The sequence below is a fragment of the Girardinichthys multiradiatus genome, unplaced genomic scaffold (assembly GCF_021462225.1).
Source record: "Girardinichthys multiradiatus isolate DD_20200921_A unplaced genomic scaffold, DD_fGirMul_XY1 scaffold_54, whole genome shotgun sequence".
NCBI classification, from domain to species: domain Eukaryota; kingdom Metazoa; phylum Chordata; class Actinopteri; order Cyprinodontiformes; family Goodeidae; genus Girardinichthys; species Girardinichthys multiradiatus.
Genome location: NW_025917707.1, coordinates 24,329 through 49,810, shown reverse-complemented (window position 1 = coordinate 49,810; position 25,482 = coordinate 24,329). Strand labels below are relative to the sequence as shown.

Below are 25,482 nucleotides of genomic sequence, written 5' to 3'. Positions count from 1 at the left end.
CAGGGATAGGTTTAAAAAAAACACAGCACCAATAAATCCACTATTCACTATTAGAAACAAGCACTAACAACCGGAAAGCACACAAAAAATCTGCACCCAGAATAGGTACTGACACAGATGCTACTACAAAGTCCCTGTTAAACTGACGTCCATTGAAACATCATTAGCAGTATCTGGTGGTGGTCCGTGGCTCTGACACAAAATGTCTGCCGCCGACACTGGCATTATGAAACAAAACGGAAGGAAACGACGACCAGAAACTTCGTTCAAGAAAAAAAAACAGCTTATTTGAGCTGCCGGCACACAGCCACTAGCAAACACCGGCAATCTCTTTTCCCTGAAGTTGGAACAAACACGGAGGTATGCAGCGCTTTGCCTTCACTCCAAATCGGCGGTGGTAGAAACAGAGAACTTCGTCCTTTCGCCGCTCCGTCACCGCAGCCAAGGCTTCAGCAGCCTCTGGCCCTCCTTGAGCCATGCATGCACCTTGAACCTTGTTGTGATTATCAGCAATAAAACTAGAACCAATTATCCTGCCCCACTTGCAATTTGTGACTAATAGACTTTATACAAATGTAGAGGTGCACCTTTAAGTTTCTAAGGAGGCTTGTCAAAGTGGAGTTCAGTGTTTTGTTGCTTCAAGGCAAAGAAAAGGTAAGACAGCTCCTGGTTGGATTAAAACCCATGTTTTAAGCATAACTTTTCACTTTAAAAATGTATTATAATCTTAACAGAGAAAGGCCGTTCATTATCGAAAACCTTCCATTGTGGCAGAATTACAATTCTGCAAAGATAAGTGGACCAACATTCCTCCATAGGGCTGTAAAAGACTCATTGCATGTTATCACAAATGCTTTATTGCAGTTGTTGCTGTTGGGGGTTAGCCCAACCAGTTATTCACAACTATCTACCTGGTGTGGATTTGACATGCGTTTGTATAAATATGATTTTGAAGCAAAACGTTTTCCACATGTGTCACAAGCAAATGTTAGTCTCCTGTGTGGATTCTCATGTGTACGTCTAAATATGACTTCCAGGCAAATCTTTTTCCACATGCATCACAAGCAAAGGGTTTATCTCCTGTGTGAATTTTCATGTGTATGTTCAAATTTGACTTGGAGACAAATCTTTTTCCACATTCATCACAACTAAAAGGTTTATCTCCTGTGTGAATTCTGATGTGTTTGTTTAATTTTGACTTGGAGACAAATCTTTTACCACATGCATCACAACCAAAGGGTTTGTCTCCTGTGTGAATTCTCATGTGTACGTCTAAATATGACTTCCAGGCAAATCTTTTCCCACATGCATCACAACCAAAGAGTTTATCTCCTGTGTGAATTCTCATGTGTTTATCTAAAGTTGACTTCTGCACAAACCTTTTTCCACATGCATCACAACCAAAGGGTTTGTCTCCTGTGTGGATTCTCATATGTATGTCTAAATATGACCCCCAGGCAAATCTTTTCCCACATGCATCACAACTAAAAGGTTTATCTCCTGTGTGAATTCTCATGTGCATGCTTAATTGTGCCTTATAGTAAAATCTTTTTCCACATGCATCACAACTAAAGGGTTTCCCAGCATGGACTTTTTTGTGTTGTTTTAAGTTATGTTTCCTGGTAAAACCTTGACCACACTCACCACAATTAAACTTTTTAACACCTTTCTGGACTTTTGTCAGTGAATCTATAATTTTCTTCTCTCTGAAACACGTCTCATTACTGGAACAATCTGAAGACGTTAATCTTGGATGACATGTCATGTGACTCTGAAGAGAGCGTCTGTTAGTAAATTTTCCTCCACACTCAGAGCAGCTCAAAGATTTGTTGACAGCGTTTCTGCCTGACCCTGGAGTCCTGCTCTCCTTCCAATCAACCTCACTGTCTTCAGTTTCAGAGTCTGATAAGAGTTTAAGCTCAGATTTATGATGCTTCACACCAGTTCCACAGTCCTCTTCTATCATTTCTACTTTTATCTGGTCAGTTGAGATGCTTCTTGGAAGATCTCTCTCTTCTGTTTTGTGTTGATGAAGCTGAGAGAGCAGACGTTTCTCTTCATCCTCTTCACTCTTCATATGAACAACAGTTAATGGAAACATGGTATCATTAGTCTCTTTTTTCACATTCAGTTGTTCTCCATCCTGGCTGGCCCAGATTCTTTCATTTTCCTCCTTTATGTGGAGGAGCTCCAGCTCCTGCTGGTTCATATGAGGACTCTGTTCTTCAGGAGCCTCTTCTTTAACATCTGCAGACATAATTGAAACACATTACATGCATAATGAACAACTTTATCTTGACAATGTTACAAAGATGATAAAGATTAAAACTAGAGAAAAGAATCTGATAAATATTATCAGTGAACAGTACAGTAGGTAAAATCAGAGAGGCCGCAATGGTGTGATAACCTGGACTGTAAATATATTGGTTTCACGGTGTCATGGTTTAACACTAGAACTCCCAGGGCCGTCAATTTGACGGGTTTGAAAGTTTGACATGACATAACTCTGGTTTATTAAAACTTTTATCTTCCTGGCATCCTGACTTTTTCTAAACCTGTGTCTTGTGTATTCCTATGTCTCTATTTAAAGATCTACGTATTTCTATCTCTAACTACCACAGCCGCTATTTTGACGGCCCTATTATTTACATTGACGTTTTCTTTCCCGCAACGGAGTATACGGGCGAGCGTTGCTTAGCAACCACCACTCTAGAACGCAGTCAGAGAAGGAGATTGTTGGCATCCTACAAATAGCTTCTAGAAGGATGTTTTCTGCTGAAGAGGCATTGGAGATGCTTCAAAAATTAGATGATTGTGATTCTGGGGTCGAGAGGGATTCTGACGGTTCTTGGTCAGTATTCAGTTCCAGTGACAGCAGGTCAGAGAGTGAGCCTCCCCCGGCTAAAAAAACACGAGTCGTCCCGTTAGCAGGAGGTTGTGACTCATTATTTCAAGGTAGTAAAAGACTAGCCTATGTAACCATTTTATCATTTTAGGCTATAGTTTACAGATTAATAAACTAATAATATATAAACTATAGCAACAGTGCCACAATCAGCGCAGGTTCAGAGACAGGGAGAGGAGCCAGGTGATCAGTGCCCAGCTATAAACCCAGCAATCCAGCTGGCAGGAGAGAAACTACAGATCAAGATACTGATGATGGACAAAGAAATAAACAATAAGTTAGGTCATAGATATAGTAGCTCAGGAACAACAATCTATTCTGCACTTTACTGCGTTTTCATCGCAAGACGAGCGCACACCTGGGAAGGAGGAGGAAATAGGAAAGGATGGCGCTGTGTGGACAGTAGTAGGGGAGGAAGAAAGTAGAGGGAGCCGTCAGACACAGAACACGCTGACAGAGCACCTGATCCAAGATGCCCAGACCACGTTCTTCTGTTTGGTGGATGCCAAAATGCTCATCCACGTTCAGGACTGCAGGGTGGCTGAGGCCCGCAGAGTTTTAGGAGATTATTCCTCCTCAGACATGAGTGTGGATGAGCTGAAGGCATTTTTAGCACTAGTTTATGTCCGCGGAGTGAAAGGGGGGCGTAACATGGAGCTGTCCAGCTTTTGGTCAGATTAGTAAAGCTTTTTTTTTTTTTAAATGAACCCGCTACTCTGTATTATTTTTCAGTACTATTTTTAAATAATAATAAAACATAATAGGTTTTGATCAAATACTATTAATTCTTGTCAAAACCATCATTTTATAGCCTTCAAGAAAACCTTTAGCATTCTGACCAATGTAATGTGATGACATCATCACCGCCTCGCATCCAGAATGCTCGCCGTCAAATTGACGGGCTTGGGAGTTCTAGCGTTAATTAGCATATTCTAAAACACAAATGTATATAGTGATTTAAATGCTTTAATTTAACGCTGAAAAAGAATAGTTATTACATTGTTGATAAAAATACCGTATGTTCATTATTTTGTACATAATATATAAAGCTTTTTTTGTTATTTTTGAGGACTTTCAATTAGTTTGGATGCTTTTATTAGAAGCTTCATGCTTGTGATTGGTTATGATTTTAATCAGATTGTCTTTAATCTCTTTACTCCTGCCTTACAGGTACAAGCTTTCATCATGCTGAGCTGTGCTTTACATTAGATTATAACTGCATTATCTAACCTCTTATCCAACCAGGTCCCTGAACAACTGACCATTAACAGAGTTTATCTACAGCCACTTCAGTGATATATTTCTTCCTGATTGGGAATAATACTCTCCTCCATTTGAGGATCTTCTTTGGAAACTAGTCAATGACGCTGAAGTTGGTTCCCCGTAGCTCTCTGCCCCGACTCCTGACCTGATCTTTCTTCTTGTAGTGCCTGAATTTCACTACAAATGGCCGAGGCCGGTTGTTGTCGGGCTTCTTACCTCCGAGCCAGTTAACACGATGGAATGTGATGTTTTTAACCTCGTCACTTGGGAGTTTTAGCTGACTTTGGAGAAATTCCCAGATAGTGGATTCACCGTCCTCCTCTACCCGTTCCGGGATGCCGGAGAAGACAAGGTTGTCCCACATGCCCCGAGCTTGTATATTCAGGATGGTCTCCCTCATTTCTTTGTTTCAGACAGCTGCATCATTCCATCGGTACGTTTCTTTACCTTATCCCTCAGCGTTTGTTTCTTGGCTGTGAGCGAAGCTTGTTGTTTGTGGCTGAACTCCAGAGATTCCCTCAGAGCTTGAACATTTCTTGTGTAGAACCTCCACCAGGGTAAGACGAGCATCCAGGCTGGTTAGCTTCTTGCCAATAGAGTCCAGGACATCAGCGTAGCTTTTCTCTGGAGAGATAGTGGAGGTGCTGGCCGAGCATTCTGAACGGGGATATCTTGATGCTGTTGTGGTCATTGATGCAGATTTTTGTGTTTTGCCCATTACTATGTTGTCAAAACATTGGTCTACCTAGCTCTCCAGGCTGTCTAATGTTTCCTCTTCCAGTTTGTTTTATTGAGAAATATGAGACAGTGGTTGGTATTTTAAACGTTTCTATGTTGGGCTTCAATTTATTGGCTTGTTTTACTTGAGTTATTACTTGAGCACAGCTCTCACGAGATCTCAGCCACTCATCATGTCCTCACATTCATGCTTCTCACTTAATACTTCCAATTATTAAGTGCAAGCAGCCAAACAATCTCATTTTCATAGTTTATTCTGAATATCTAAACACTGTGGGTGATTTTGGATATGAATGATACATTATATATTAATTATGATTGTTGAATTATATATGTTTTTCCAAATATTCATAATCATACAATCATAATTTCACAACATGCCATTCTAACAAAATAATCCTAATGGGTACCAAATTCGGCACGGTAATGGTAGATAAACTTTTAGTGTTCAACACACACACACATCCTTGTACTTATATCTTTATGAGGACTTTTCAGTTACTTCCATTGACTTCCATTCATTGGGCCTAACCCTAACTCAATTCATACCCTAGTTCTAAACCCAACTCCTGTCCCAAGAACGCAATTTGAAAATGTGAGGACCAGGAAAATGTCCTCACTTTGCGATAAAAATACAAAAAATGGTTCTTAATCAGCAGCAAGTACACACACACACACACAAGGCCAGTACATCCATTCATCGATGTGGAAACTTGGGAATAAGCGCCTTGCCCAAGGTGATATCTACCTGTAGGAGGTCTGGAGCTGGAATTAAATATCAGGATAAATACTATCCCCAGCGTGTGCATCAAGTCTAGACCAACAGTTTCCTGACAAAGCTGGTTGCATTTTAGCCACTAAATGTCACAGCAAGACAGAGAAAGACTAAAGAGGCTTGATTTCTGACGGCAGCCTCAACTGAAAGAAAGAGGACCCGTGTCCTCAGGTGCACCAGAACCAGCCTCTCTCTGACCTTCATAATGTGGGAGGTCAGAGCTATGGGTCTATAGCCTTGAAATCCTTTAGAATGTACTTTCTTTGGCACTGGGACCAGACATGATGTTTTTCATAGCTCTGGAACTCTTTGTTACTTCAGGCTCATAGCAAAGGGGTACTGCAGCACTCCACTCAGCTGACCCGCACAAGCCTTCAGAATCCTTGGGCTGATACAGTCAGGACCAGGAGATTTCCTAGGGTGAAGCTTTTAAAGCTCTCTACGCACCTGGTCAACAGAGATATTAAAGCTACATGCAGAAGATAAATGAGGAGGGGGAGTCAGACCAAGGACCTTCGGGCTACCGCTGAGAGGTAGTTGATGTAACAACGAAGCAGAATTAAAGCTGCTACTGGGGTGGGGCATTCAAACCTGTTTTAATTTTTAGGCCGTGGTTCAGTTTTACTCAACTAAAACTGAATTAATGACGCTGGATTTTTATGCTGGGCCACAGGAAGAAATACTTTGAAAAGCATTATCACTTATTTTTAATTAAAATTAAGAATATTCAGTGCCATCCATGCCCAGATGTCACTAAGGCAATCAAGAAGAGGCTAAACAAAAACATTATGTTTTAAAAGGGAAATAGACTTGACAGTCATCAGCACAAAAATAAAACGCAACCTCAGGGCTCCAAGAATGGAGCCTTGAGGTACCCCCCAGGGGAGGTAAAATCATCCACCATGACCCAGAAACTCCTATCAGAGAAGTAGAACCTGAACCATTAAAGAGCTGAGCCAGTGATGCCCACCCACTGCTCCAGTCTGGAGATGAGAACGTTATGATCCACTGGATAAAAAGCAGCTGGTAAATCTAAAAGCAGTTCCCAGAATCCGTTGCTAAGAATACATCATCAAAAATCCCTAAAAGAGCCGATTCAGTGGTAAGTTTTAAACCCAGACTGGAACACTTCCATAATCATATATTTATCCAGTAAGGCTTCAGCTGGTTGTAAACTGTTGTTCCAAAATTTTGGACAGAAAAGGGTAACTTGGAGATCGGCCTAAAGCTTAACAAAGCAAAATGATTGAGGCCAGATTTCACAATAGTATGTTTAAAATTGTTCTGCTCCACGCTGGAGGTCAAACTACTATTAATAACTTTAAGGATAAAGAGGCCAATAGAAGAAGAAAACCCCTTAAGACGACCTGGAGGAAGAACATCACAGGGGGAGCCAGATGGTTTTATACTGATAACCAGTGTCTCTAGAGAGGAAAGGAAATAATGCTCCCAGTGATCAAAGACAGCGAGGCAGGTGACCAGATGGACGGGTCATAGGAGGGAAGAGAAATACAGGCCCTAATGTCAACCTTGTCCAAGAAATTAAGAAACTAATTACAGAGTTCTCTGGAAGCTTCTAGAGGAACAGGTTCAGGCGCATTAAGAGCAGAGTTAAAAGGAGACATCTGCAAAATCCACTTTTTTAGCCTTTAAATACATTTTGTTGTGTACTTTGAGTCTGTAGGAGAGCAGAATAGTTTAATTTAGTCTCTCCAGGTGCTACGTAGATATTTGTGTGAGTGTTTCCTACAATTAAATCTGCTTTCCGTCCCGTGGGTTTGTGCTCACACGGAGTGTTTTCTTTTATATGTATTTTACTCATGACTTATTTGTGATAAAAGGGGGGCCTTTAGGGTTTTTAATCTTTTTATATTGTTTATCACTTGTGTCTGCTCTAAGTGCTTTCTTCCCCCACATGCCATTGACAAAGAGATAAGAGAGAAGGGTGAGTTATGCTATTATCAGCAACATCTAGGGACTGGCACCAATCCTCACTCCTTTCTCTCTGTTTAAAATCAAGACACATGAACTCTAACCTTACACACACACACACACACACACACACACACACACACACACACACACACACACACACACACACACCCACCTTGAATGTTGTTTGAACTGTGTGTGACCAAGCATGTATAAATAAAGAGAGAGGGGGCTAATACTTCGTAGATTTGCACTGCAAGTGTGAACTACCCTTGCCGCAAGTAAAACTGACTCTGTGTCGTTCCTTACCTTTGAGTTGATTAAATATTACCTATCAAGAATAGTTTAATTTAGTCTCTCCAGGTTCTGCGTAGATATCTTTATAATCTGTTTGCGTCGTATTTTCCTGCCAGTTTCAGCTCAGGAAACGTCTAATTTCTTCGTCCTTTTTATGAAGCAAATCTGGTTTTGATCATAAAAGACAACCAGATGCACCAGACTGTTAGCTGCCAGACAGGAGACACACACACAAACAAATCCTTACTCTTGATAGGAGCTGCAGTTAATGGAAACCTGGTATCAGTCTCCTCCTTCACAGTGAGCTGCTCTCCTTCCTGACTGGTCCAGAGTTCCTCCTGTTCCTCCTTTATCTGGAGGGGCTCTGGCTCCTGCTGATCCACATCAGGACTCTGTTCTTCAGGAGCCTCTTCTTTAACATCTGCTGGCAGCACTGAAACACATTACATGCATTATGAACAACTTTAACTTCATGTTTCTAAGCTGGTAAAGATTCACATTAGAGACAAACATCTGATCAGCAGTTTAGAGAAAACTGAACCTCAAGAACTGACAGTTTAGGTCATGTGCAGAATCTCATATTTAACCCCTGAATTAAATCACTATTATATAAAACATAATTGCCTGAGTTTTGCTGTGAAGCAGATGGTTTGTGAAGTAGAGATTGTTAATTGAATATAGCACAGACAGCTGATATAGCAACATTTAGATATTTAGTAGGAGGATAAGACAAAGGAGGCATAATTTAGCATAAATCAACCACTAGATTGCAGCAACTTGTTCCCTAAACAATTCTTGGTATGTGGTAAATACGTATCAAGCGACATTAGTGGACAGTGCGTGAGAGAAATGCATCAGATCTATTCTATTTTATGATCAGTTTTAATCATCAATTAACACTATATCAATGAGGGTTATTATTTAATGTGTTACTCCATGCTTGTGGCTTTATGTTCAGAATATTTGATGTGCGTACGATAATATAAAATGCATTGCAGGAGCTCTCTCCACATCAGCAACAAGAAGATTACAGAACAGTTTCTGGTTATTGTATTGAACTTCATATTCAGCGAGATGTTTTATCCAAAAAATGTCCGTCCCCTTAAACCAGGGGTCTGTAACCTTTACAATCCAAACACTGCTTTTTTTTTTTCTACAGTTTGTTTTACAGAGAGGAACGGCCAAAATATTCTGGAAAATGAGAAAAGCCAGCAGGGACTCACCCTAAATGACTTGCAGCTGTAATTGTGAACGAAGGTGGTTGAGAAAACTGTTAAATTAAGATCACCTTTATTGGCCAAGTTTGAGTACAAACAAGTGCAATGTGCTTATTTGTTTTACAGCAGATTAGCTGACTACTCTGACTGGGCGGGGGGTGGGTCGGAGAGAGAACCAGCCCCTGGAGAGCGCTGGTTTTGATGGTTCTTGAGCAGGAGAAGATGCTTCACCTGCTGCTGCCATTCAGTCACGAAGCTGGTGATCCACTGACAGGTGGAGGCCGGCACTGTGAGCTGGGTGACCTTCTGATGGAGGATGTCTGGGTTGATGGTGTTTAACTTTACGTTCTCTCTCTGTGTTTAGCTGTGACACCTTCCTGGAGGTTGAGCTGCTGCTGCCAACAACTTAATGTTCTTCTGCTATAGATGATCCACTTGGCCCCGTCTCTCCTAGACATAGCTACTGGCTGAGCTTCTACTGTGACTAACTGTATGTGCTCTCTTTTATACTCTAGACTTGAAAACTGGCTTAGAGTTTATCTGCTTATCTGTGTTTTTCTCCTAGATGAAGCCACTAAAGGAGCTACAACTGCCTTTAACATTTTACTTTTCTTTCACATAGAAAGTACTCCTGGTTCAGGGCTCTCAAACCCCCAGTTGGTCTAGGCAGAGGGCCAGGAGGAGTGAATGTTGCAACTCACTGACTGGATGCAATCGGTTGTGTTTCCTTAGAAATGATTTAACCAATTTGAACACTAAACTGAATCTGACTGCACTGGTTGATAACTAGGATCAGGTGAATTGAATGAGTAAAAAAAATGTGTTAAAATAAATACTATGAAGTCTAAGGATAATCTTTATTAATCTGACTCCTAGCTGTTTTTCCAACTTATACAGGTCCTTCTCAAAATATTGGCATATTGTGATAAAGTTCATTATTTTCCATAATGTCATGATAAAAATTTAACATTCATATATTTTAGATTCATTGCACACTAACTGAAATATTTCAGGTCTTTTATTATCTTAATATGGATTATTTTGGCATACAGCTCATGAAAACCCAAAATTCCTATCTCACAAAATTAGCATATTTCATCCGACCAATAAAAGAAAAGTGTTTTTAATACAAAAAAACGTCAACCTTCAAATAATCATATACAGTTATGCACTCAATACTTGGTCGGGAATCCTTTTGCAGAAATGACTGCTTCCATGCGGCGTGGCATGGAGGCAATCAGCCTGTGGCACTGCTGAGGTCTTATGGAGGCCCAGGATGCTTCGATACCGGCCTTTAGCTCATCCAGAGTGTTGGGTCTTGAGTCTCTCAACGTTCTCTTCACAATATCCCACAGATTCTCTATGGGGTTCAGGTCAGGAGAGTTGGCAGGCCAATTGAGCACAGTGATACCATGGTCAGTAAACCATTTACCAGTGGTTTTGGCACTGTGAGCAGGTGCCAAGTCGTGCTGAAAAATGAAATCTTCATCTCCATAAAGCTTTTCAGCAGTTGGAAGCATGAAGTGTTCCAAAATCTCCTGATAGCTAGCTGCATTGACCCTGCCCTTGATAAAACACAGTGGACCAACACCAGCAGCTGACACGGCACCCCAGACCATCACTGACTGTGGGTACTTGACACTGGACTTCTGGCATTTTGGCATTTCCTTCTCCCCAGTCTTCCTCCAGACTCTGGAACCTTGATTTCCGAATGACATGCAGAATTTGCTTTCATCCGAAAAAAGTTCTTTGGACCACTGAGCAACAGTCCAGTGCTGCTTCTCTGTAGCCCAGGTCAGGCTCTTCTGCCGCTGTTTCTGGTTCAAAAGTGGCTTGACCTGGGGAATGCGGCACCTGTAGCCCATTTCCTGCACACGCCTGTGCACGGTGGCTCTGGATGTTTCTACTTCAGACTCAGTCCACTGCTTCCGCAGGTCCCCCAAGGTCTGGAATCGGCCCTTCTCCACAATCTTCCTCAGGGTCCGGTCACCTCTTCTCGTTGTGCAGCGTTTTCTGCCACACTTTTTCCTTCCCACAGACTTCCCACTGAGGTGCCTTGATACAGCACTCTGGGAACAGCCTATTCGTTCAGAAATTTCTTTCTGTGTCTTACCCTCTTGCTTGAGGGTGTCAATAGTGGCCTTCTGGACAGCAGTCAGGTCGGCAGTCTTACCCATGATTGGGGTTTTGAGTGATGAACCAGGCTGGGAGTTTTAAAGGCCTCAGGAATCTTTTGCAGATGTTTAGAGTTAACTCGTTGATTCAGATGATTAGGTTCATAGCTCGTTTAGAGACCCTTTTAATGATATGCTAATTTTGTGAGATAGGAATTTTGGGTTTTCATGAGCTGTATGCCAAAATCATCCGTATTAAGACAATAAAAGACCTAAAATATATCAGTTAGTGTGCAATGAATCTAAAATGTATGAATGTTAAATTTTCATCATTACATTATGGAAAATAATGAACTTTATCACAATATGCTAATATTTTGAGAAGGACCTGTACTATAATAATATAAAGCATAAGTTCTAATGTTTCCCTTTTGTTAGAATAGGATAAGAAAGCTCATCGACACACATTACAAGGATAAATGGCCCAAGGTCCGTCATAAATGACCTGTGGCTCAGTCCACTGGGTTTGATAGTAGAGCAGCCGGGAACTGGGTTGATTAGAAAGCTGCAGTAACATTTAGATTAAGGATGGACACCAGCTACTACACAACCTACCAGATAAACACCACAATGGTGACACATAGTCTACTGATAATCACTGGGGGAGGGTACATCCATTGCATTGGAGTGCCGGATATAAAACTACATGTGACCTTCTTTCAGGGCTCTTCGTCATCCTTTCACACAATGGCGACGGTCCGAGACGGGAGCCTCAGCGCTGATCTCTGTAATCATTCCTCTGCCTAATTTAAATGAAAGGAGCTAAAAGTTAGAAACTGTTCGAGAGTCGTTCCTTTAAGAGTCAGTGTTAGATAGAGTGTGATCACTTCTGGGGACCAAGGACAGGAGGGACTCCGAGACGTCTGACCGCCAACAGGGTGCGGCAGCTCAGACAAAAGTTTGTGAACAACATTTCAAGACACATTCAAGCTCTTTCAAGGTCCTGTGGTGAACATCTACCTTGACCAGAGCCCAAACACCAGCACTCCTTAGAAGATGGAAGAAAAAGACATCTACAAATGATCTTTGCAAATTGAGGAAGTGTGTTAGAAGTTACTTTGAATGGATTTTCTCCATTTAGATAGCAGAGAGACGGTTGCACCACCTACCAGGAGATGGCGGTAATGTAATACCAAACATGAAAGGATGAATGTTTTCACAGTCCAGACTGTTAATGTGGCTGTTTTTAATTAATTCAGTCAGAATTCATTAATTTATAAATCAATTAATTTTTAGGTTACTTTAAATGTCTCTAGATAAATGACTGTGTTGTAATATAACATTGATATTTTAACATATTCATTGATGGATTAACTACTTATCATATAAGTAGCATTAAACATCTTCCTCAAACATTGAAACTGAAACAACATGAGATGTTTGTCCAAAACTCCTGCAGCTGTAATCATTCCCAACAAACAGATCTTTGTGCTTCCAGCGGCTCCCATACCGCTCCTCTACCGTAATACACCATGGATGGACGCATCTGATTTCTACCGTCAGCGATCGTCGGCTCACTTCACCGCAGTTAGATGATCCTCTGTCGTTTCAAACTCTAATATTTCTGAGCTGGGCTCCAGAAGCTCCTGCTGATGTTTCACTATCCTAACAACGAGTTCTAATTCAGAGGAATAATCCACCAGCAGACTGAAAACGGCTCCTAAACTTTAACTACCATCCACACAGTTGGCATGAAGAAGGAAACATCCAAACCTAATCTGGGCTGGAAAACATCATCCATCATCTGGTGTCTCTTCCTCTGCTGCGTCCTGCCGCTGTTTGAGCTCCTGCTTCCCTCCAGTTTCTTTGACCAGATGTTCCTCAAGCTGCTGGACTTCTTTCCAGAGTTCATCAACTGCTGCTGCTGCAGCTCTCTTACAGCTTTATCAACACTCCCGCTTCTGGGCTGCTGACGAACAGGGAACAAAGGATGAAGAACCCGGAAGAGATCCACGTGTTTGGGAAGAGGGGGCGTGGCCAGCGGAACCGGAAATAAATGTATTGTTCTTATTATGTATTACTGTTGCACGTGTGTTTTTACAGTTGTTTCCAAACACGATGTTTCAAAGTGAATATTTCAAAATACGGATGAAATGTGTTGAGACAAGGTAACAATTAAAATGCTGAGCAATGAGCCAGGAGGCCCCAAAGATTGAAAAACATTTGAACATTAGAACAAACTTCCAAGGAAACACAAATATTTCTAGTTCTACCTGCCTTCTTGTTCCAACAGGTTTGGATATAATTTACATTTAAGTCAGAATCCTTGTAGACTGCAATAAAGGGAGATTTTAGTCTAGAAAAGTTGCATTTATGCAATATAATAATGGATTAGTGATTAAGTCTCAACATTTCTGATCATATTTAGGGACATAAAATGTTCAAATATCAGAAAAACAAACACTGTCCACCATATCCAGGATAAATCAGGAAATATATCCTTCGAAACCGTTTTGACTCCTGAGTCACACGAAGAATCATGAGGCTCGCAGTCAGTCTGTGTCATATTTGAACAAATACTCCTCATTGTTTATTAGGTATGAATATTTGTGTAGCAACATCCAGACCTTTACCTCTTATATACTTTAACTGTATCCAAACTGTAACGTCTCTCATCAGAAAAGAAATAAATAATTTCACGCACATTTTATCAGCTGGAGAAATCAACCAGGCATCAATCAGACAGGAGATATTAATGTAGTAACTCAGAACCACTAGGAACAGCTCTCAGAACCACAGTTTTTTCCTCAGATGAGATTAAAATTGGACAAAATGATCATACTTGTAAAAATGCCCATTTTCTTCTCAAACATATTCATGATTTAACTGTTAACTTATCAAAGAAAAAACAGCTCAAAGTATTTACCAGTAGAAAGCTTAATATCAATGATTTATGGTCAGGGTCAATGGACCTTATGGTTCATTAAAGGTTAAAGCAGAAGACTAATATTTCTTTTTTTTTAAACCGTCTATGCATGGTTTAAGGAACTGTATTTGAAATGGTCTCACGTCTTTACTCACATATACTGTATTCTGAAACTGAAATTTATAAGTGGTTAACAAGATGCGTTGTTCTGTACTTAACCTGCATCTGGAATAATCTCTGCTGGTCCAGATTTGATTTTTACTGTCGGATTTTCTGCCTCTGTTTATTAATGAAATCAAATGTATGCATGAATTTCTTTGGATCAGAATCTGAGGAATGCAGCAGCATGGAGAGGAGGCTGGGTGTGAAGTTTGTTATGGAATGAGGAGATGTTTGCATATAGGGGGTCCTTTTTGTTGCAGAGGACAAAGTCTGTGGGGAGGCATGTCTCCATAAAACCCCAAATCAACTCTCATGGTACTCCCTCTGGGTCTTAAAAATTACCCATCGTTTTATTTCACAGTGACCTTACATCAGGAGCTTATTTAAGAACCAGATCCACATGGAATGAACAATGAGATCTGAATACTGACTGTTAACTCATATGGATAAACCATTTAAGGTAAAACTGTCTGGTATCTCAGACTGCTTTCAGCCCAGATTTAGAGACCACCATCTCCAGATGTCAGTGTAAAGGTTTCAGCCTCAGCTGATTTAGACATTCATGACAGTTTTCCATTAACATCTGTAAATGGTTTATTCTTAATCTAAACAGAAATCAGACAAAAATAACAACATTTTCTATTAAAATTATGACTAATAGGTTGATTAAACAGAATGTAGGAAAGATTCATATGTTTGTGACGCTGTAATTTTCAAATTCCACCTTACATGTGGCAGAAACACAGTGACATCTGCAGATGATTTACTGTATAATCTGGCAAGAAACCATCCTGGGATTAACTTTATCTTCAAATGATAATTGATATGGTGATCATATAGACAACACTTACAAATATGAGGGGCTTTTATTTTGAAATTCCATATTACATTAGGATTAAACTTTTACACTGACATCTATACATGGCGTCCTCCTAATCTGGACATAATTAGCCTGAGATAAAATAGTTTTTTCCTTCATTATACATTTGAGAGGTTTCCATGTTTATGGGGCTTTAATTTTGAACCTCCATATCTCGTATGGATGAACCTTTCACAGTCACAGCTGTAGATGTTAGTTTTGAAGTTTTTAAAATATGATGCTTGAAGAAGGGTCACTTTAACAGTTTTTACACGGCTCACACTGAGGACCTTGGAGACTTCAAGTAAGTGTTTTGTCTTCTCAGAAAGGTGCTAAACTTGTTTTAGATGCAAGTTTTAGATAGACTTTCTTATTTAATGTGTCTCTTTATTTTCATGACTGTTTATATTTTGGATTCTAACTGAAGGAATAAACACTGTGAATGAAACATATGAAATTATGCAGTAAACAAAAGGTGTGAAATAACTAAACGTCTTTTATACTTTTAGACCCCCTTGCTTTGATGGCTGCTTTATATGGCATTGAGTGTAAAGACATAACAATATTTTCTCATAACCCTGTCCTGTCTGACCATTTCTTAATAACCTTTGAGTTTAATTTAACCGAGTACTCCACACCTGAAAGAAAATTTCATTATAGTAGATCATTATCAGACAATGCTGTAACAACCTTTAGAGAATCTGTTCCACTTTTAATTTCCTCATTATCACAGAAAAACACAGTGGAGGGCAATAATTCTGTTTCTGCCCCTTCACAAATTGATTCTATTGTTCATAGTGTTACTTCATCATTGCGTGATGCATTAGACAATGCAGCCCCCTTGAAAAAGAAGATAATTATTCATAGGAGGCTAGCTCCTTGGTTTAACTTTGATCTGCGTACTTTAAAGCACAATGTTAGAAAATTAGAGAGAAAATGTCGCTCTACACATCTAGAGGATTCTTACTTAATCTGGAAAAATAGCCTACTGTTGTATAAAAAGACACTTCGCCAAGCCAGAACAGCTTATTTATCATCATTAATAGAGAACAAGAGTAATCCTGTTTCTCTTTAGTACAGTTGCTAAACTTACACAGAGTCATAGCTCTGTTGAGCCATCCATTCCCTTAGCTCTTAGCAGTCATGACTTTATGGGATTCTTCTTAAATAAAATTGATTCTATTAAAAATCAAAACTTTGACATACTTCCCAAGATGATTACTTTATCCTCAGCAAGTGAGACAACATTAGAAATAACTGCAGAACCTGATTTGTGTTTGGACTGTTTTGATCCTGTGAAGCTTCCTGAGTTATCAGAAATATTAGCTTAATCTAAACCTTCAACTTGTATGTTAGACCCAATCCCAACCAAATTATTTAAGGAAGTGTTCCCTCTGATTACCAGCCCCATTTTAGATATGATTAATTTATCCTTAGTAAATGGATATGTACCACAGGCTTTTAAGGTAGATGTAATTAAACCTTTACTTAAGAAACCTTTGCTTAATCGAGATGACTTGAAAAATTACAGATCTATATCCAGTCTTCCATTCTTATCTAAAATTCTTGAGAAAATAGTTGCTAATCAAATGTGTGAGCATTTACACAGCAACAACCTGTTTGAAGAGTTTCAGTCAGGCTTCAGAGCTCATCATAGCACTGAAACAGCTCTGCTGAAAGTCACTAATGATATTCTTATGGCCTCAGATAATGGACTTGTGTCTGTACTTGTCTAGGTAGATCTCAGTGCTGCATTTGATACAGTCGATCATAATATTCTCTTAGAAAGGCTGGAATATGCTGTAGGGATCAGGGGAACAGCGCTAGGCTGGTTTAAATCTTATTTGTCTGACAGATTCCAGTTTGTTCATGTAAATGATAAATCATCTTTAAACTCCAGGGTTAATTGTGGTGTACCACAGGGCCCAGTACTTGGGCCGATTCTCTTTACTATATATATGCTTCCAATAGGTAAAATTATCAGGCAGCATAGAATAAATTTTCACTGTTATGCTGATGATACTCAGCTTTACTTATCCATGAATCCTGATGAACCCAACCAGTTAGATAGACTACAAGCATGTCTTGAAGATATAAAAATGTGGATGACTTTACATTTTTTGCTTCTAAATTCAGACAAGACAGAAGTTGTCGTCTTTGGACCGAAGTCTTTTAAAAAGAAACTGCTTAGTCAATCACTTAACCTGGATGGCATTAAATTGACCTCCGGTAATGAAGTAAAAAACCTTGGTGTTATTTTTGACCAGGACATGTCATTTAAATCCCATATTAAACAGGTTTCTAGGATTTCCTTCTTACACCTCTGGAACATTGCCAAAATAAGAAATATCCTATCCAGGAGTGACGCTGAAAAACTAGTCCATGCATTTGTTACTTCAAGGCTGGACTATTGCAACTCTTTACTATCAGGATGTCCACAAAATGCAGTTAAAAGCCTTCAGCTGATCCAAAATGCTGCAGCAAGAGTTCTGATGAAAATTAACAGGACAGATCATATTTCTCCTATTTTAGCTTCCCTTCATTGGCTCCCTGTTAAATCCAGAATAGAATTTAAAATTCTCATCCTCACATATAAAGCCCTTAATGATCTAGCTCCATCATACATCAGAGATCTGATTGTTCCATATGTTCCTAACAGAGCACTTCGTTCTCAGACTGCAGGTTTACTGGTGGTTCCTAGAGTCTCTAGAAGTATGCTCATCCAGGAGGAGTGAATGCTGCAAGTCACTGACTGGATGCAATCTGCTGGGTTTCCTTAGACAGAAAAACTTTTTATCCAATTTGAATAAATAACTAACTCTGACAGCACTGTTCAATGGTTAGGATTAATTGGAATGTATGTACCTGACTGTTGTGAAGTGCCTTGAGACAACATGTGCTGTGAATTGGCGCTATATAAATAAAACTGAAATTAATTGAAAGTAGAATGGGAGGCAGATCCTTTAGTTATCAGGCTCCTCTCCTGTGGAACCAGCTCCCGGTTTTGGTCCGTGAGGCAGACACCCTGTCTACTTTTAAGGCTAGGCATAAAACTTTCCTTTTTGATAAAGCTTATAGTTAGCGTGGCTTAGGGTACCTGAGCGATCTTCCTTATTTTTACCTCGGCCTTCCTCCCTCCCTGTTGGACGGAGTAAGGGGGAGTCAGGTTTAGCCTAAACCGACTCAGTTATGGTGGAGGTGCAAACACACCCTCCATATCTGCTACCTGTATGACCCCTTCTCTTTTCCAATGGTTATAATCAATCTGACAAAGAGAGGTATCCCTAACGTTGTGGTTTTTTGTATAACAATGGCCATCAGTGGGCTCTAGATGGATAAACTTCATCAGTTTATTATTTTACTTAGTTCCTCTACACGTGGCCCGCTCTGGGGTGGCCGGTGCTCTGGCACTCGGTGGTTTGGTCTGGCCTCCCCGGCAGCCCCGCGCCATTCCGGACCCTTTGTGGGGGTGCCTTGAGATGACATTGTTGTAAATAAGCGCTATACGAACAAATAAACTGAACTGAAACTAGAAGCTACACCTGGCCTTACTCTGTGTCTACCTGTGACACCTTTCTGGAGAGGGGCATTGTCCAAGCTTCTGCTGGCAACAACTTAATGCTCACCTTCTACAGATGATCCACTTGGCCCTGTCTTTCAGTCTTTAACCCTTTCTCTCTGCTAGATATAGCAATTGCCTGATCTTCCACTGTGACTAACTCTATGTGCTCTCTTTCAGACTCTATCCTTGAAAGCTGGCTCAAAGTGGATCTGTTCTTTCTTTCTAGATGAAACGACTAAAAGAGCTACATCCATTAACATTTACTTTTCCTTCCCATAGAAAGTACTCCTTGATCAGTGCTTCTGTGTTCTTTTTGTGTTTCTGCTCTGTTCTCTCAAACCCCCAGTCGGTCGTGGCAGATGGCCGCTCACACTGAGCCTGGTTCTGCTGGAGGTTTCTTCCTGTTAAAAGGGAGTTTTTCCTCTCCACTGTCGCTACATGCATGCTCAGTATGAGGGATTGCTGCAAAGTCAACACCAGTGACTGTCCACTGTCGCTACATGTTCATCCAGTAGGAGTAACTGCTACAAATCTCTGACTCGATGCAATCTGCTGTGTTTCCTTAGATAGAAAAACTTTTTATCCAATTTGAATAAATAACTGAATCTAACTGCACTATTCAATGGTTTAGGATTAATTGGAATGTATGAACCTGACTTTTGTGAAGTGCCTTGAGACAACATGTGTTGTGAATTGGCACTATATAAATAAACTGAATTGAATTGCTTTACACTGTAAGCATTCTCTCCATGCAGGGAATCACAGGAAGAGCACGACATGGAAGAACCTTAGATAATAAGAAACGCAACAACATTTAATTTCCTTTTAGGATAAATAAACTGTTTTTGAGGGGAAGTTTTGAAAGGGCTTATAAGGTGGCATGCTTTGAAGAACCGATTACAGACATGATGACAGATATATTGTTAGATGGGGGTAAACCAGGGACGAAGTCCAGGGCTATGGGGACCAAAGGAGCTCTGGTCTTGCTCTTACTGTCATTGGGAGAAGATCTGGATGTGTTTGACCTGAAGAAATACTCTGCTTCAGAGGAGGCTCTGTTAGGCTGCTGCCAGTGGGCAAAGCTTCACACAAACCTCTGCAAGTATAATTCATACAGACAAATTTATTTAATCATTTAGTACAATTGTCTCACCTTTCACTCTTCAGACTAAGAGGCTGTAAGCTTTCAGAGAGAAACTGTGAAGCTTTCTGTTCAGTTTTCAGCTCACTATCATGACAAGTGAGAGAGCTGGACCTGAGTGACAACATCCTCCAGGATTCTGGAGTGAAGCTTCTGTCCTTTGGGCTTACCAGACCACACTGTAGACTGGAAATCCTCAGGTCAGTCACTCTGGTCACCTGCTCATTGTTAGCAAACTATCCTTCAGCTGCAGTGGAGGCCTACACATTTGTTTCAAGTCACCCCCAGGTTATCACATTTGGAAATAATGTTTTTCCCTTGTTCTTCTTTTACATATTTTCAGACTAAGTATCTGTAACCTCTCAGGAGACAGTTTTAAACCCCTGTCTTCGGTTCTCATGTCACCATCTTGTCAAGTAAAAGAGCTGGACCTGAGTAACAATTATGTGCAGTAGTCAGGAGTCATGCTCGTGGTTCCTGCACTGAGGAGTCCACACTGTAATCTATAAATTCTTAGGTCAGAGCAAATTTTCATTTTACTCTTTGTCATTCATGTTAAATATCTCCTAGGAATAACTTTTGAGTTTTAAAAGCTATATTCATGATTGACTGTATTAGGCTTTTTGAACTTATTCATTGTGGTGAAGAATTTTTTCTCTGATGTCATTTTTAACACCAATATGACCTCTAAAAGCTCATTTTAAAACAGTTACATGACAAAGAGAGAACCCAAGAAGAAGAAGAGCCTCGTCAAGAAGATGAGACCTGCAAGGAGGAGATGCAGAGGATCACAGCGTAGAGGAACACTGTACAACCTGTTTGACTCGAGGATAACATACCAGATAAATAACATCCAAAGTAGATTTAATAACTTTTTGAGGTAACAAGAGGGGAATTGATAACATTGTTTAAGTAGTATTTGGAGTGATATGATTGAGAATGAAAAGGCAGGGAGACAGGATACATGACATCTTTTAAAATAAGCAAATCAAGCACAAATCAAATAGATTTCCACACAAACCAGCCAACCATCACCAGGTCAGAGTATCTACAGAAACAATCACTACTCAGGTGAGTAGTTACCTTATGTTTTCCATTATTTTGAAATGTTATCTGCTGCTTATGTGTGTTGTTCATGATAAATCTGTGGTTGTGTTTTTATTTTGAAAATACTCATTTTTGGTTTAATGTAGTTCATTGAGGGAGGAGTCTGAAGCCTCAGAGGCCTCTGCCTCTGGCCAGGATGATGGTGAGCCAGAAGAACCAGTGCCAGGAGATTCCACTGACCTGTTCCCAGCTGTTTCCAGAACTGTTTTGCTCCTCCGAAAGGACCCAATTCTACTTAACTGAAACCTACAAGTTAGCTGCTTTATATTCCTTTTTTTTTTTTTTTACATTTTTTATTTATCATTTATTTGTTTTTGAACAAATCCATCCATGTTCTGTACCTGGTTCTTCCATATAGGTCTCCTTTAAATATATAATATGCAGATACAGTATTAGAAATAGAACAGAAGGGGGAAAAAGAACATGAAAAAAAAAAAACTATTGACAATTTCTGGTGTATATAGGTGCAGAGGTGAGAAGGCAGATGAATTGGTTTAGGGAAGGTCCTACGGTTTTCACCGCTCTGTTGTTCATCATGTTTAGTCTCTATACTTCACACTTACTACAGTATCCTTCATGCTTGCTATTCCAGACTGTCACTTTGATGTTGGATTATCATCTATTTGAAAGTGGTTTAATAAATGGGAGCACCCCACAACTTATTTCCCAGTCTGGACATTGTTTGTCAGCGCGTAGGAACCTGGATCCATCCAAACCCAGAAGGGAGCAAAGAAATGGAACCTGATGGTCGCTACAAAATATATTATATATATTATAAAATATATTATATTATATATTATATTTATTGATCTAATACTGGTTACATTAGGATAATGTGTTACAACTTATACATTTTCTGTCGACATTATTGATATATTTACAAATAATATATTATATTATATTATATTTACATACAAGCAACAATATTTCTACCAATAAAAGCAGGAACATCAACATTAATAATAATAATTACAATAGTTTTAAGTGTGATATCCATTTCTAATCCTCTTTTTATACTTTTTAATGGTGGGACATTGCTTGAGCTCCACATTTGGAATATTGTAAAGTTTCATCACAATAGTGTTATTGTTCAAAAGTTGATGCCAAGTGTTGTTTTATCTTTTATTTGTTTTTTGTGTTACATTGTTAAACTGCAAATTATGTACACAAATCTCATCTCCTGTGTACTTAGTATATGCTTAAATACAGGTAACAGAAACTGATTGTTCGATAAACAAATTCATTTTCATCTGTGGACCCCCTGAGATAGCTTTGGCCCCCCTAATTAGTTGACAATTATTTCATCATGATTAATCTGATTGTTTCAACCCTAAATTGGAGTATTTTTTTAAGCTGCAGCCACTGACCCGAACCAGCTCACTGACACAATGACAGCATAAACCAGTTTTGGCGAGGACATTTGTGTGTCCACCAAGATATTTTGCACATACAGCCACAGCAACCACACCTGAGGAAGCTGGGCCAGAACAAATGAAGAGGCCCACACCAGAGGGGACCAGCTCTTATATAAGCAGGCCAAGAACAAACCAACTAAGGACAGCAGAGCAGCTAAAAGAAGCTGTGAAAGGACAAAGTTATCCACAATGGGGGTTTCATGCTGCGTGTTTATTGCAGCTCAATGATCTAAAAAGGGCTTAAATAATGATTAAATCTTTTCCGCAATCATAACCAGCAAGGTTTTTTTTTCTGTAAATTCTAGTGTGTTGGTTTAGATTTTACTTAAAGGCAAAGCTTTCATCACCTTCATCACACCCAAACTGTTCTCTTCAGTTGGATTTTTGTGTTTAATTGTGATGTAAGGGCAAAAATGTTATCACAAGCATCTCAATCAAAGGGTTTGTTCCCTATGTGGATTCTCATATGTCTGTTTAATTGCGACTTGGAGACAAATCTTTTTCCACATGCATCACAAACAAAGGGTTTATCTCCTGTGTGAATTCTCACATGCTTGTTTAAATATGACATTTCCAAAAATCTTTTTCCACAAGTATCACAACTAAAGGATTTCTCCCCTGTGTGGGTTTTTGTGTGCTGGGTTAAAGTTGTTTTTTGAGTAAATCTCTTCCCACAAAGATCACAACTATAAGGTTTGTCTCCTGTGTGGATTCTCACGTGTTTTTTTAAATCTGACTTTTGGCTAAATCTTTTTCCACATGCATCACAATCGAAGGGTTTTTCTCCTGTGTGGATTATCATGTGTATGTTTAAAAGTGACTTGTAGGCAAATCTTTTCCCACATGCATCACAAACAAAGGGTTTATCTCCTGTGTGGATTCTCACGTGGTGGTTTAAATGTGACTTCATGAAAAATCTTTTTCCGCAAGTATCGCAACTAAAGGATTTCTCCCCTGTGTGGGTTCTTGTGTGCTGGGTTAAAGTTGTTTTTTGGGTAAATCTTTTCCCACACAGATCACACCTATAAGGTTTGTCTCCTGTGTGGATTTTCACGTGTTTGTTTAAATTTGACTTGGAGACAAATCTTCTTCCACATGCATCACAATCAAAGGGTTTTTCTCCTGTGTGGATTCTCATGTGTATGTTTAAATCTGACTTGGAGGCAAATCTTTTCTCACAACCATCACAACTAAAGGGTTGATCTCCTGTGTGGATTCTCATGTGGTTGTTTAAAAGTGACTTGTAGGCAAATCTTTTTCCGCAAGTATCACAGCCAAGGGACTTCTCCCCTGTGTGGGTTATTATGTGCTGGTTTAAAGTTGTTTTACGGATAAATCGTTTCCCACAAACATTACAACTAAGTGGTTTCTCCCCTGTGTGGCTTTTTGCGTGTGGAGCTAAAGTGGAGCTTTGGTTAAATTGTTTCCCACAAACATTACAACCAAAGGGTTTTTCACCTGTGTGGATTCTTCTGTGTGGCGCTAAATGTGACTTTTTGGCAAATCTTTTTTCACAAGTATCACAACCAAAGAATTTCTCCCCTGCGTGGACAGTCATGTGTCTGCTTAGATCGCGTTTCCTGTTAAAACGTTTACCACACTCAACGCAGTTAAAGGTTTTACTACTCCTCTGGACTTTAGTTAGTGAATCTATGTTTTTCTTTTCTCTGAAACATGTCTCGTTACCAGAACAATCTGAAGACGTTAATCTTGGATGACATGTGATGTGACTCTGAAGAGAGCGTCTGGTAGCAAATTTTCCCCCACACTCAGAGCAGCTCAAAGATTTGTTGACAGTGTTTTTGTCTGACCCTGGAGTCCTGCTCTCCTTCCAATCATCCCCACTGTCTTCAGTTTCAGAGTCAGCCAAATGTTTAAGCTCAGATTCATGATGCTTCACATCATCATCTTCACTGTCTTCAGTCTCTGTATAGTTGGGAGAGCATCCATGAGTATTTAGATCTGGGTTCCTGCTGGATTCTGCTGTCCCACAGTCCTCTACTTTAATTTCTGCTTTTATCTGGTCACCTGAGCTGCTGCTTGGAAGATCTCTATCTTCTGTTTGTTGTTGATGAAGCTGAGAGAACAGAGGTTTCTTCTCATCTTCTTCACTCATCATATGAACAACAGTTAATGGAAGCCTGGTATCATCAGTCTCCTTCTTCACATTCAGTTGTTCTCCATCCTGGCTGGCCCAGATTCTTTCACTTTCCTCCTTTATGTGGAGGAGCTCCAGCTCCTGCTGGTCCATATCAGGACTCTGTTCTTCAGGAGCCTCTTCTTTAACATCTGCAGACATCATTGAAACACATTAATTCAATTCAATTCAGTTTATTTATATAGCGCCAATTCACAACACATGTCGTCTCAAGGCACTTCACAACAGTCAGGTACATACATTCCAATTAATCCTAACCATTGAACAGTGCAGTCAGATTATGTTATTTATTCAAATTGGATAAAAAGATTTTCTGTCTAAGGATACCCAGCATATTGCATCCAGTCAGTGACTTGCAGCATTCACTACTCCTGGATGAGCATACTTCTAGAGACTCTAGGAACCACCAATAAACCAGATACATCAGATCTCTGATGTATGATGGAGCTAGATCTAGAATTACATGCATTATGAACAAATTTATCTTAGAACTAGAGAAGAAATTCTGATAAATATTATCAGTGAACAGTACAGTACGTAAAATCAGAGTTGCCACAATGGTATGATAACCTTATGTGTGAATATTACGGTTTCACGGAGTCATGGTATAAATATGAAATTCTAAAACACAAAGGTATCCAATGATTTAATTGTCTTTCTTTAAAGCTGAAAAATAATTTTTATCACATTGCTGGTTTAAAACAGAGTATATTTCCTTTTTTGTTTTAAAGATGGGGGATTTACGGTGGCGCAGTTGGTAGCATTGTTTCCTAGCAGCAAGAAGGTCCTGGGATTGACTCCCGGCCGGGGGGGTCTTTCTGAATTGAGTTTGCATGTTCTCCCCATGCACGCGTGGGTTCTCACCGGGTACTCCAGCTTCCTCCCACAGTCCAAAAACATGCTTGTTAGGT

At 39.8% G+C, this 25,482-nt stretch overlaps 2 protein-coding genes across 2 annotated transcripts in view; both read right to left on the bottom strand.

Moving 5' to 3' along the window:
- Positions 1–839: 839 nt before the first annotated feature.
- On the bottom strand, positions 840–13,269 carry LOC124865246 (zinc finger protein OZF-like). Its single transcript, XM_047360205.1, has 3 exons — positions 13,015–13,269; positions 8,158–8,343; positions 840–2,247 (listed from the first exon to the last, which is right to left on the bottom strand). Exons 1-3 carry the CDS (start codon positions 13,151–13,153, stop codon positions 989–991), a joined length of 1,584 nt encoding a protein of 527 aa, XP_047216161.1. The 5' UTR covers positions 13,154–13,269; the 3' UTR covers positions 840–988.
- Positions 13,270–20,785: 7,516 nt separating this feature from the next.
- LOC124865245 (zinc finger protein 260-like) overlaps positions 20,786–25,482 on the bottom strand; it is a 28,595-nt gene continuing 23,898 nt past the window's right edge. The window contains exon 3 of the mRNA XM_047360204.1: positions 20,786–24,702. Within this exon, the coding sequence (XP_047216160.1) occupies positions 22,844–24,702 (1,859 nt within the window). The 3' untranslated portion in view covers positions 20,786–22,843. The remainder of the gene's footprint in view (positions 24,703–25,482) is intronic.